We start from the raw sequence: 12,898 nt of genomic DNA, 5'->3' as shown, positions 1-12,898 counted from the left end.
CTACTGTACTGCTTCACCACTCTTACTAGTTCTCCCCTGCATGGGGAGTGGGAGCTTGAGCTGGGGTCCTTGCACATGGTAACATATACACTATACCTGGTACAACACCACCTAGCCCTATGAGGCTATATTCTGCAAGCGGGACTTCCAGCACAGGTGCTAGGGCTCAATGCAATTAGTTGGCATTGTCCTCAGTGAAAGGTGAAAAATGTACCTTCAACAGGTAGGAACTGAGCTAATGAGCTATAGGAATGCAAAACAGGCAAATAGCTGGCATTTATTGAAAGGTCTGAAACTAGAAGTCTTTGAAATGCCATGGAAACTGTTCATGGCCTATTTTAAGAGGTTAGAGAACAATGCATCAGCATAACCCTGCAAGTTTGTGTGTGTGTGTGTGTGTGTGTGTGTGTGTGTTTGTAGAGAGAAAATCAAAGAGAGAAACACAACAGTTTTAACTGTGGGTTTGCTTCTGTGTGACCACTGGAAGTTCGGGCTATTTGATTTTCTTCTCTTAGCTCACTGGTGTTTTCTAAATGTCCTACAGGACAGGATGCATATATTACTTTAGCTTGAAAGGATAAAACCTAACAGTTGAAATGAGCAATAGATGTCTAAAACCTCAAAGACCCCAGGCTCTATCCCCAGCACTACTGCATGCCAGAGCTGAGTGGTGGTACTCTGCTGTCTCTCTCACATGAGAGCCAGCCTTCCCTAATTCTGACCGTGAAAGCACACACTCTCCTTGACCCTAAGGGCTGCACCTGGGGCCAGGACCTGGTATGCCCACAAGAGATCTCAAGCTCACTACAGTAGAATCAGTTCCATGCTGATTTCACATCCAGCATCACGGGGAGAAGAGAAAACTCAAGAGCTTGTGCTTTCTCCTCTGGGTCTCCCTAGATCAGAAGACCCTTGAGGGAAACCAAGGCATCCTCCAACTCTAATAGGTCTTGTGCAAACTGGTAGAAGCTACTGTTGATTTAGGCTGTCTGGCCTTCCTGAGTGCAGAGCTGGTTTAGAGGGAACTCTGCAGAAGTAAGCACTGATATTCTGCTTCCCAGTGAGAGCAGAAGAGCTGTCTCCATACCAGGCAGAGAAGGGCTCAGATCTGCCTTTGAAGGACCCAGACTCACCTGAGATTCTGAACCAGAGGAGACCAGGCCGGTCCTCCACACTGATGACCCCCACCATGTGATTCACAGGGTCTGTTTCCATGACGGTGAAGCTATAGTGAGGTTCATCGAAGGCCAGCGGGATGGCAGCAGAGGGTTGGGGCCGTGGGATCCACTCCATGTGCAGTCGGACACTGGCTAAGAGCGCAGGCTGTCCCCCATCTGTGGCCTTAACCTGAAACAAAATGGGTATGGAAACTTGGCTGCAGGACCAGAGCTAGGAGACAACAGGCCCAGGTGGGCATAGGGCAAGAGAGCCAGCCTTGTGCCCACTGTCAACTCCCTAGGCACATGCCTGAGGACATGCACCAGCCTGCTAGGGACATGGGAATGAAGTCTTCTCCCCATTCTGGTTACTGAATGTTAGGAGACAGTGACTCTTTTTTGGGGGTAGATACAAAGATAAATTGAGAAAGAAGGGCTCTAGGGGTATGGGGGGGTCTGGATGGTGGTGTGGGTTGAGCACACATGTTACAGTGTGCAAGGACTTGGGTTCAAAGCCTTGGTCCCCACCTGCCGAAGGAAGGCTTTACAAGTGGTGAAGCAGTGCTGTAGCTATCTCTCTGTCTCTCTCCCTATCATCCTCTTCCCTCTCAATTTCTGGCTGTCTCTATCCAACAAATAAATATTTTTTTTAAAAAATTTTAAGAGATGGAGGGAGGGCACCCCCTGGTGGATGGCCAGGCCCTGTGGCTGTTCATCCTCGCCCACAACCATCCTGCCCTGCTGCCTGTGGCCCATGGCTGCCTGCCACCAGGGGTTGTTGGACCCAAGGACTTAGTCCACTTCTGTGTGTTCAGATTCATGGCATGCAACCTGATTCGTAACCCCTGTGGACAGAGTCAGGAGCCCAGACTGCATTAGAGAGTGGGAGGAGGGGGGTTGCATTGCAATCTTGGGTGGGGGTGGTGCTGGAGCAGGGCCTTATAAAAAAAGAGAAAGAGGGAAAGAGATAGACACCTGTAGCTCTGCTTCACCACTCATGAAGCTTCCCTCCTGCAGGTATGCAGTAGAGCTTGAGCCCAGTTCCTTGAACCTGAGTCCTTGTGCTCTTACCAAGTATGCTACCGCCTGGCCCTTCTCTCCATTCTACAGGCAAAAAAGCAGAGTCTCAAAGGCAAGAGTGACCCACCCATGGCATGTGGTGAAAGTGCAGGGCAAGGGCCAGACCCCAAAGGATCATTCCCCTCAAGCCCTATCGGTTCTCACCAAAGCCCCATCCCAGATTTATTTATTTTTAATTTTATTTATTTTGGATAGAGACACTGAGGGGAAGGGGGAGATAGAGAGTGAGAGGTAGACTACAGCACTGCTTCACTGCTCGTGAAGATTTCTCCCTGCAGATGGGGCTGGGGGCTTGAACCTGGGTGCATATGTTCAACCAGGTGCACCACCATCCAGCCCACAGTCCCCATCCCAGAACAGAGCACAATTTCTCAGACATCCTTTCTTGGCCTCAAGGTCTTGAATTCTGATCCTGTGGCTGAAGTCAAGACTGCCAGATTCTCTGGGAGAAATCGAGGGACTCTGCCTCCTAGTGGCCATCCCTCCTTTTTGCCTCCCCTCCCCCACCTTCCTGTGTCTTCTGAGGAAGGCCCTGACCTTGCCATCACCCCCATGCCCCACACGCACTGTCAGGATGTTGTACTCTCCAGCCTGGAAGGTGCGGTTGGCTGTCACCAGGCCCGTGGCTGGCTCAATGCTGAAACCCTCCTGGTCGCTCTCCTCGATGCTGTAGGTGACCCTGCCATTGAGCCCTTCATCAGGGTCAGACGCCACTAGCCTGTACAGGGGTCCTGGGGCCCCCAGGCCCTCCAACAGGCGAACCGTAAAGAGCTTATGGGAGAAGGCTGGGGGGTTGTCATTGGCATCCTCCACATGCACCACCACTCTGCAGGTTGATCTCAGCAGTGGGTCCCCACCATCTAGCACGGTCACCTATGGAGACATGAGTTCATCAGTGCAGAAGAGTCCCTAACTATCGTGCCCACCTAGCCCACCCTACACAACCCAGAATGTCCACTGTCTGTCCTCTGACCACTGCCTGCGGCTTGACTATCATAACCTGATTTCTATCAGTTGCCACCCAGATCCTCCCCACTCTCAGCAGAGAGAGGGATCTCAGAGAATGGGAGGGGTTGGGGCAGAGGCAGACTCAGGTTGGTGCCTCCTCAGAGCCTGAGAGCATTTAATTTACTCTTAATTTTCTCTGTTCTCTGCTTCCCTTCAGCTGCTGGAGGCTGGAGAAAGTCAAGGAGGAGGAGTACTGAGAAGCTGGGAGGGGCCTTCAGAATCCATGCTACCCAGTGTGGGGAGGGCACAGGACCCTCAGAGCCAGGGCTCCAGCCTCCACCCCCGGGACTTCTTATGAAAGAAGGTGCTGGTGTGGCCTTAGGCACAAGCCTAGAAGCCAGAGCTCTGCTCCCTGCCCCTGCAGCTGGCCCATGTGTGGTTCTGTATGACCCTGGGAGTGGACTGGAAGTCAGGGGAGCAACTGGCACAGGTGTGCTCCCTCCCCTTCCTCCCCAGCTTAGGGTGGGAGGAGTCCTGGCTCCCTGTTTCTGCCAGCTGCAGAGCCATCATGGAGCGCGGAGAAGCATAGCTCCCTGCCCAATCCTCCAGGCCCTGCCCGTGGCTCACCTCCAGAATGTGTTCATCCTTCAGCTCTCGGTCTAGCAGCCACACTGTGGACAGAAGACCTGTGGAAACATAGCAGGGAAGTTTTGAACTCCAGGCAGTACGATAGGGGGACAGCAGCCACTGGAGACATAGCTAAAGAGGAGTATACAAAGGAACATGAGAGGCAGGGTGCTCAGAGAGCAAGAGAGTGAGGAGGTATAGGCAAGGTAAGGTGTCTCACCTAGAAGACAGGGTTCTCCTTCATGGGGCCACACAAATCTCAGCTGGTCCCCAAGAAATGGCTGCTCCTCTCCTTCTACAGCAGCCTGTCCCCATGTTTTTACAGCATGCTCTCTCCATTTGATTCTACTGGCTTTATAGTACTATCATTATCATTAATATTATTTTGACAGAGACAGAGTAGCAGATAGGCAGAGAGATAGAGACCATAGCACCAAAGCTTCCTTCAATGCATTGCAGACTGTGCTTGAACCTGGTTCATGCACATGACAAAACATCAAGCTACCCAAGTGAGCTATTTCACCAGCCCTGGCTTTACTGGCTTTATTTATATACCAGATCTCCACACCGTACTGCTAATGCACAGACTCCCCTGAACCTGAACTGTCTTGTGTGTATCCTCATGCCTCTTTGAAGCAGGAAATGCAGGAAATGCCTACATCTGGCTTAGCAGGAGCGTGGGTGCTGGCTGAATTGGTTCTTGCATGCACTTGTTATTGTCAGTGAGACCCTACTACGTGCTGACTCCAGTACACTGCCCTCACTCACACCATCCTCTGCTCTGCTGGAATCCTGCTCCTCACCTTTTCTTCAACAGCCTCTACCCCCCAAGCATTCTGACAGACCTTCCAGTATCATGCACCCCCTAGGCCTATTTGTTTATTTTTCTTTACCAGAGCACTGCTTAGCTCTGACTTATAGTGGTCTAGGGATTGAACCTGGGACCTTTGGAGCCTCGGGCATCAAATTCCTCTTGCATAACCATTAAGCAGTCTCCCCAGCCCTTTTATTTATTTTCTTATGCATGAGAGAAGCCAAAAACTCCACCCATGGAGATCCACTTGTTTTCTGTCTTAGGTGCTCTTGCTTAGTGCTGGAGATCAGTCATAGGCCCATGTAGGTGAGGCTTGCATTCCACCTCTGAGCTAGCCCTGGCCCCAGTTTTTTGCTCTATTTTGTTTCTTTACACCAGAGTACTGCTCAGTCAGTGCTGGATCATGGCAGTGCTGAGAGTTGAACCCAGAACCTCAATACCTAAAGCATGAAAACCTTTTGCATTACCACTCTGCTCTCTCTTCCTGCTGCTTTATTATAAATGCTCACACGTGTCTGGGAGCAGCTCTGCAGCAAGCCCCAGTGTCAGCCTCTGTTGATAGTAAACATCAGGGATTTGGAAGGCATTCAGAAGCTCAGGCCTAAGGGGACAGTGGCTGCAGAGCCAGCTGAGAACTGTATGGCATGGGTGAGCACCCTTCCAGGAGAACCAATCCACTTCCCAAGGTGACTGATCAGCAGAAAAGTCCAAAATATGCATCAGTAACGCTCCCTCACCACTATCTCCAGCACCTCAGGCTCATCTCTTTCCAGATCCCTTGGTTCAGGATGGGGGTTGCCACTAGCTTTGTCTTGTCCTCCCTTCTGTCTTGTCAGGGTATGTCTCTCTGGGACTAGTGCAGATTGAGGTGCTGGAGAACATGCCACTGGCACAGAAGAGAGTTGCCCCTTCTCTGCAGTGGGTGCAGCCTCCACAGGAGGGGGGGCAGCAGATGATGCATCAGGAATGGGGCTAGTAGAGACAGAAGCCACCATGGCCAGCAACCCACCCCCAGACACACACACACTTTCTTTAAAAAAAAAAACATCTGGAATATTTTATGGAATTTCCTGGTTTTTAGATGGTTGGCTCCAACTTGATAAATCAGTTTAAAGTGTGTGCAGATAAAGAGAACATCTTTGGGGCAACACCTGACCCCTGTTGGAAGCAGTGGTTGCTGGGTCTGCTGAACTTTCTACCGTTGTGCCCTCTCCCCCGCCCCAAGCTGGACCAGGTCAGCACAGTCCATGTGCATTGCAGACAAGGTAGAGCAGTCCCAGCACCACTGTTCTGTGGAGAGGCATGAGACCAACCTGGAAGCAGGGCTTGGTCAACTTAACTTGGGGATGGGTCCCCAAGGGGCACATGAGCACTGAAATCATACCAGGTAAGTCCCTATAACCTGCTTTGTGTCCCTAGACCCCAGGAAAGCAAGCTGAAGCATCCCCAATATCCCATAGAAACAGACCATTAGAATGATGACAGAGACACCATGGCACATTGGGCCCAAGACTAAGTTCCTAACAAATTCTGGGTGATTCTGATGGTTCTGGTTGGCAGCTGCACTGTGATCAGCATGTGATGGCAGGGAACCCCTCGACATGCAGGTGCTTACCTGTGTTGGGGTGAACAGCAAAGATCCCCTGGTGGTTCCCACTGGTGATGTTGAAGGTCAGCTTCCCGGCAGAGCTAGTGTCAGGGTCCCAGGCATCCAGCTGAAGCACAGGGCTATGTGGGGGCACATCTTCCCGCACAGAGGGATAGAACACTGGACTGGACAGGCGGGGTGGGTTGTCATTGATATCTGTCACCTCGATGTAGACTTGTGTCACTGCAGAGAGGGGGCTGGAACCCCTGTCCACCGCCAGCACCGTCAACCAGTAGTGGGACACCTCCTCCCGGTCCAAGGGAGCCAGGGTCTGAATCATGCCTGGGGTCACAAGCCCAGAGATATTAGGTGCTCCCCTGTCTCTATCATGAACTTAGAGACTTAACTTCATTCATTCATTCACTCATTCCATGGATGGCTTGTCACAGGCAAACTCTGTGCTAGAAGTCTGGGGTCCCACAGCAAAAGCAAGACTTATACTCTAAACCCATGCATCCCACTAGGCTGAACCTACCTATAGGGGGAGGACAGGGACCTGCCCAGAGCCAAAGCATGTCACAGCTAAAGGGACCTGACTCTCTTGACAGATGGGGAAACTGAGGCCCAGAGACAACATAATAAAGTAGTGAATAGAAGAGCTGGATCAGGAGTTGACTCTTAAGCTAAGGTTCTTTCTGCCTTGCCCTGCCCTTTACCCTAAGCTGAAAATATGCCTCTGATCAGTCTGAACTTGAGGGTGGGAACCTTGACTCACCTTGCTCCCTCGATGCTGACCTCAGGGTCTAACAGTAGGGGGCGCTCAGCTTTTTCCAGAATCGCATTTATTTTCAGTGACTTATAAACTAAAGTTAGTGTATACAAACTATTGGGAGGATAATTTGGAATTATCTACTAGCACTGAAAATGTATACTACTTTTCAGTCTAGCAGTTGAGCTTTATAAATATTACTTCTCTAAAGACTCATGCATGTGAGTAAAAGTATATGAGCAAGGATGTCTCACCTATCGATAAAATACAGCCATAAAAAAGAATGAAAAGAACTTCTCTGTAATCACAGAAGATACCCTGGTGTCCCATTTTGGAAAAATTAGGATTATCACCAATTGTGGAATATCTTTCCAACAATAAAGTAAATAGTAATGGGCCCTGATATTCAATGCGTGAAGACCTGAGTTCAAAGACCTGATATTCCCCTGGGAATATCACACAAAGGGGAAAGTTATTATGAGGTAAAGCAGTGCTATGGTGTCTCTCCTCCTATCTCTCTGTCTTTCTCCCTGTCTCTTACTCTCTACTTGAAAAAAAAGAACTTAGTCCACAAGGAGTGGTGGAATTGTGTAGGCATGAAGCCCTAGCAGACTCCTGGTGGCAAAAAAAAAAAAAAAGAAGAAAGAAAATATATATATACACATATGGTATATTATCACAAAGAAGCAAAATTTTGAAGATTACAAACTAAATCATTAATAAAGATTATCTTGGGAGATGGAACACAGAGAAACTCATTTTTCAACTATCTCTAGAGATTCATCACTGGAAATGCATTGATGTTATAAACATATATACATTTTGGAAACATATTTTTGTGTTACTAATCTACATACAGAGATCAAGGTTGATTCAACTTAAGAGGATACATACACGTGTGCCTGGGAAGGTGTGTGTGTGTGTGTGTTCACGTGCGTGCGTGCAAGCATGCGTGTCTGAGTTTCAACGCCACCGTCATGCCCCCTCCCCTCCACCTGAGCTGGACCAGATCAGCACAGTCCATGTGCACTGCAGACAAGGCAGAGCAGACCCAGCACCACCACTCTGTGGGCAGGCATGAGACCAGCCTGGAAGCAGGGTTCAGTCAACTTAACTTGAGGATGTGTCCCCAAGGGGTGCATGAGCACTGAAATCACACCAGCTAAGTCCCTATAACCCGCTTTGTATTCCTAGACCCCAAGAAAGCAAGCGGAAGCATCAATAACCCACACAATACTCCTGGTACCTGAGTCTTGGTTGATGCTGAAAGCTGCCAGGCTGGTCCCAGCACGCAGGAAGTACTGCACTTCCCCATCTAAGCCGCTGTCATCATCCTGGGCCACGAGGGCCATCACTGAGGTCCCTGGGGGACTGTTCTCCTGTACGTGGCCCTGGTGCACGAAGGAGGCAAATCTGGGCGGATGGAGATTCTCATTCACATCCAGGACAATCACCTCAACGTGGCAGAGGGACCTGCGTGGCCGGGGCCTCCCACTGTCACTGGCCCACAGGCTCAGGTTGTAGCCAGCCTGCCTCTCGAAGTCCAGCTGGGACTCCAGGCTGAGTGCCCCTGTCATGTGGTCCACCCGGAAGGTGCCATGGGCATCGTCCAGCAAGACAAAGTTCACGTCCCCTGCGGGGCCCAAGTCAGGGTCAGAGGCGTCCAGAAAGGTCAGGAGGGTGCCCACAGGCAGGTCTTCGGGGACCTTCAGGCTGCTGCGCTCTGGGATGCACTGCGGCGAATTGTCGTTGGCGTCCTCCAATATGACTGTCAGGTCGGTGATGCAGAAGTGCTGGGGGCTGCCGTCCACCGGCTGGTCCCTGGCCTCCACCTTGAGCATGTAGTGAGGGGCTGCCTCCCGGTCCAGGCGTGAGGCCACCACCAGCTCCCCCGTGAGGGGGTGCAGGGAGAACTTCTCCGTGGGGCTCAGCAGGGTGTATCGGACCCTCCCGTTGTCCTCCGAGTCCGCATCCTTGGCTTGCAGCTGGGCCACCGTGGAGCCCACTTCCGCGTCCTCGGGGACGGCGACCTGGTAGCCCCCAGGAGGGAACCTGGGCGCATTGTCGTTCCAGTCCTTCACGCTGACCGTCAGCAGCTTCCAGGAGGACTTGCGAGGGGCGCCCAGGTCGTGCACGGTGACGTTGAGGCTGTAAAAGCTGGTGGCCTCGTAGTCCAGGGCGGCGGCCACCGTGAGCAGCCCAGTGTCCAGCTCGATGTCGAAGCAGCCGTCATCGTTGCCCTCGGCCAGCGCGTAGACCATCCGGCCGCTGAAGCCGGGGTCGGGGTCAGCAGCGGCCAGCAGGGCCAGGGGGGTGCCCAGGGGGGCGTTCTCCAGGACGTCGATGGACTGTGGGAAGTGGTCCTCAAAGCGGGGGGCGTGCTGGTTGGCCTGATAGGCGCTCGGGGGGACCGAGTCCTCCTCGCTGGACTGCGGGTCCCCCGGCTGCACTGCGCTCAGCACGGCCCTGGTGAAGTGGGCCAGCGCCCCGGTGTCAGCGCAGGTGACCGGCGCCTCCAGGCGTGGCTCCCTCACCACGGCCACGCGCAACGTGGTGGGTGCCGCGTAGTGGGCCCCGTCCCAGGCCGTGATGCTCAGGGAGAAGTTGGCGGGTTGGTCCCCCAGGGGGCGCTTGAGGGAGACCACCCCCGAGAAGGGGTGCAGGTCGAAGCAGCCCAGCTCGTTGCCCGCCAGCAGCTCGTAGCGCAGGTTCTGCAGCTCGTCCACGTCGATGGCCGACAAGGTGGCCAGCGGCTTGCCCACCGGCCAGGTGTGGCGGATGGAGCCGGTGCAGTTGACGCCCTCGAACATGGGCCGGTTGTCGTTGAGGTTCCTGAGGCGGAGAGACACGGACACTTCCGTCTCCCGGCGGAAAGGGGACCCCCAGTCGGCGGCGCGCACCCGGAAGGTGTAGACCCTCTGCATGAGCTCGTAGTCCATGGGCTTGTTGGTGGAGATGACCCCCCGGAAGGGGTCGATGGCGAACGGCACGGCTCTGGGGCCCTCGATGGAGTAGGTGACAGAGCCGTTGTCGCCGTGGTCCACATCCATGGCGGCCACCGTCAGGACGGCGGTGCCCGGGGGGACGTTCTCGTCAAAGGCGGCCTCGTAGGAGGACTTGTTGAAGACGGGGGCGTGGCTATTGCCGGCCAGGACCTCGACGCTCACCGTGGCGGCAGCGGGCCCCGCTGAGGTGCTGACGTGAAGCCGGAAGTGCGCCCGCCGCCGGAAGTCCAACCAGGCGGCGGTGCAGAGGAGGCCCGAACGGGCGTGCAGCTTGAAGGCCGCGCTGTCGGGGCCGGGCCGCAGCAGGTAGCGCAGGCCGGGCGGAGCGCCCGCCACCCTCAGCAGCGCCACGCGGCTGCCGGGCGGGGAGAACTCGCTCAGCCGCACGCGGAACACCGCCTGCTGGAAGCGCGGCCAGGCCCGCGGCCCGGGGGGCAGGTGGAAGGCCCGGACCTGTGAGTACGCGCCCAGGCCGCCCCCTGCTCGGGCCTGGAGGCTGAGGTTGAAGCCCTGGCGGTGCAGCGTCCAGTCGATGTCTCTGGCCGCCACCAGCCTGAACTCGCCGCTCCGGGCATAGGAGCTGACGGCTCGGAAGTGCCCTCCGGGATCGCCGCCCACCACGTCCACGGCCTCCACAGGAGCCCCGGAGCTGCCCGCCTCCACCAGTACCGTGGCATAGCCGGCGTCCTCCTCGGGGGCGTCCCGCGGGGCCAGGGCCACCGAGACGATGGCGGGGGGCCTGCGGGGTGCGGGCTGCACGCGGACCTGCAGCGGCGCCTGGGGGCCTGGCCCGCCGGCCTGAGGGGCCCTGCGCACGCGCTCCAGGGCCAGCACCCGCAGCTCGTAGCCAGCGCGCGCCGTGGCGTTGAGCGGGGCGGCCAGGGTGACCACGCCGCTCGTGGGGTGCACGGCGAACACTTCCGAGCGGGGCTGGAAGGCGTAGTAGAAGTCTGCGTTCTGGCCCAGGTCGGCGTCCGTGGCCGTCACCTTGCAGATGGAGGTCCGCAGGGGTGTGTCCTCTGAGACGGTGACCCGGTAGGAGGGCGGCGAGAACAGGGGCTTGAGGTCGTTGCGGTCCAGGACGCGCACGGCCACGCGGGCCAGCGCCGACAGCTCCCGGGCAGCGTCAGAGGCCTGCACCAGCAGGGTGTAGCTGGCCTGCACCTCGCGGTTGAGGAGCGCGGCGTTGCTGCTCTTGGTCCTGATGCGCAGGAAGCAGAAGTCGCCCACCACCAGCTCCTCGGCCTTGAACACGCCCGCCGCGTCCCCGGAGATGATGCGGTACCGCACAGCCCAGCCTGGCTTGGCCAGGAAGATGCCCATCTGCTCCAAGCTCTCCACATAGGTCCTGGGGGCCGAGTTCTCGTAGATGGTGGCATTGTAGAGCGGGTGGGTGAAGCGCCACGCCGCGGAGGGGGCGGCCCCTTCGGGGGCCTTCTCACAGGCCGCCCCCTGGAAGCAGCAGAGGACAAAAGCCAGCAGGGCGAGAATCATGATAGAGGGCACCGGAGACCCTGGCGGAGAGGGAGAGGGTTTTAGGAAAAGGTTTCCCACAGAGGTTCCTTAAAAACATTTTTTTTTACATTTGAAAGGACAAAGAAATTGACAGGGAAAGGGGAGATGGGGGGGAACACCTGCAGCACAGCTTCGCCACCTGTGTAGCTTCCCCCCTGCCAGTGGAGACTGAGAGGTTGAACCTTGTGTATGATAACCTGTGTTCTCAATTAGCTGCACCACTGCAGTTCTAAACGGGGTGACTGGGAAGGAATCTTTGGCGATATCTGAAGATGTTGGCTGCTCCAGCTCAGGAAGGTCTTCTGGCGACCAGTGGGTAGGTATTACTGAGCATTCTGCAGCACCCAAGATGCCCCCAGGGGGAGTTGCCCCCCACCCCAGTGTCAACAGTGCAGCTGAGAAACCTTTGTAGTCACCTTCTGGAGAGCACCCACAGATGTAGCTAGGTTCTGATCCTCCTCCTCCTCAAACCTGCATTGGCCCCCAGACCTCTCAGCTGTCAGCCAAGTGCCCAGGTCTGCCCATCTGACTCTCAGTATTTCCAACAAAACCTTCCCAGGAGCCAGGCTGCACCTGCTGGGGCCACAGAGAAGACAGGTGGCCACACAGGCCATGTTCAGCACTCACAGGTGGCCCAACACCTCACCCTGTGGGGGACTTCCGAGCCCTGAGCTGAGGATGTGCCCTGGATGACACAGGGAAATGACAAAGCACACAACCACATTTAACTTTGTGTCTGCAGGGATTAATAACAGGAAAGGGGGCTTCAGAGAGGGAAGGGCCTCAGGCTGGGCAGAGACAAAGCAGGGATTAGATGGAGCATCCCTTCCCCAGGCTCACCTGCACCTGCCTCCCACCCCCCATGTCCCGGTGACAGCCTGCTCCTACCTCATCTTTGAGCTCTGAACATGGAAAACTTTGGAAGGTAGGAGCTAAAATGGACCTCAAACGAGCTGTGTCCCTGCTCCCATGCTTACTGGAGAAGAGCCCTGGAGAGAAAAGTGTCACCCCAGGTCACATAGGTTGAGGGGTACTCCCAGGGATGGTCAAACTGGCCGCTGGCCACAACAAATGCTACACTCTGTGCCTGCATCTGTCCCCACCCTCTCCCTGTCTGTCCCCCAGGCCCTTCCTACACTCCTGCTGAAGTCCAAACAGGAGGCATATTTGGTCAACGTCAGCAGGGGTGGGATGGGTAGAGTTGGTTTCCCAGAAGGCCTTCCAGAAGCACAGAGTGGGGCAGTGTACCCTAGGTTGGTCCCGCTGTGAAGTTGGTGGCCACCGGCCAGGATGCCAATGCCCGCATTCCTGGAGGAGGCAGGCAAACTTGTTTTTCCAGTCACCTTGCTCTTCAAAGGCAGGAAAAGGCAAGTTTCCAGGGCTGGGGGACCAAGA

At 55.2% G+C, this 12,898-nt stretch overlaps 1 protein-coding gene across 1 annotated transcript in view; it reads right to left on the bottom strand.

Moving 5' to 3' along the window:
* The window catches only part of FAT2 (FAT atypical cadherin 2), a 56,700-nt gene that overhangs the window by 30,793 nt on the left and 13,009 nt on the right, over positions 1–12,898 (bottom strand). The window contains exons 2-6 of the mRNA XM_060197975.1: positions 8,230–11,502; positions 6,242–6,556; positions 3,813–3,871; positions 2,805–3,110; positions 1,134–1,347 (exon numbers count right to left, since the gene is read on the bottom strand). Of these exons, the coding sequence (XP_060053958.1) occupies positions 1,134–1,347; positions 2,805–3,110; positions 3,813–3,871; positions 6,242–6,556; positions 8,230–11,502 (4,167 nt within the window). The remainder of the gene's footprint in view (positions 1–1,133; positions 1,348–2,804; positions 3,111–3,812; positions 3,872–6,241; positions 6,557–8,229; positions 11,503–12,898) is intronic.

Source organism: Erinaceus europaeus, chromosome 9, assembly GCF_950295315.1.
Source record: "Erinaceus europaeus chromosome 9, mEriEur2.1, whole genome shotgun sequence".
In the NCBI taxonomy this organism is placed as follows: domain Eukaryota; kingdom Metazoa; phylum Chordata; class Mammalia; order Eulipotyphla; family Erinaceidae; genus Erinaceus; species Erinaceus europaeus.
The sequence above is the reverse complement of the archived record's forward strand: the minus strand, read 5'-3'. Positions and strand labels throughout refer to the sequence as shown.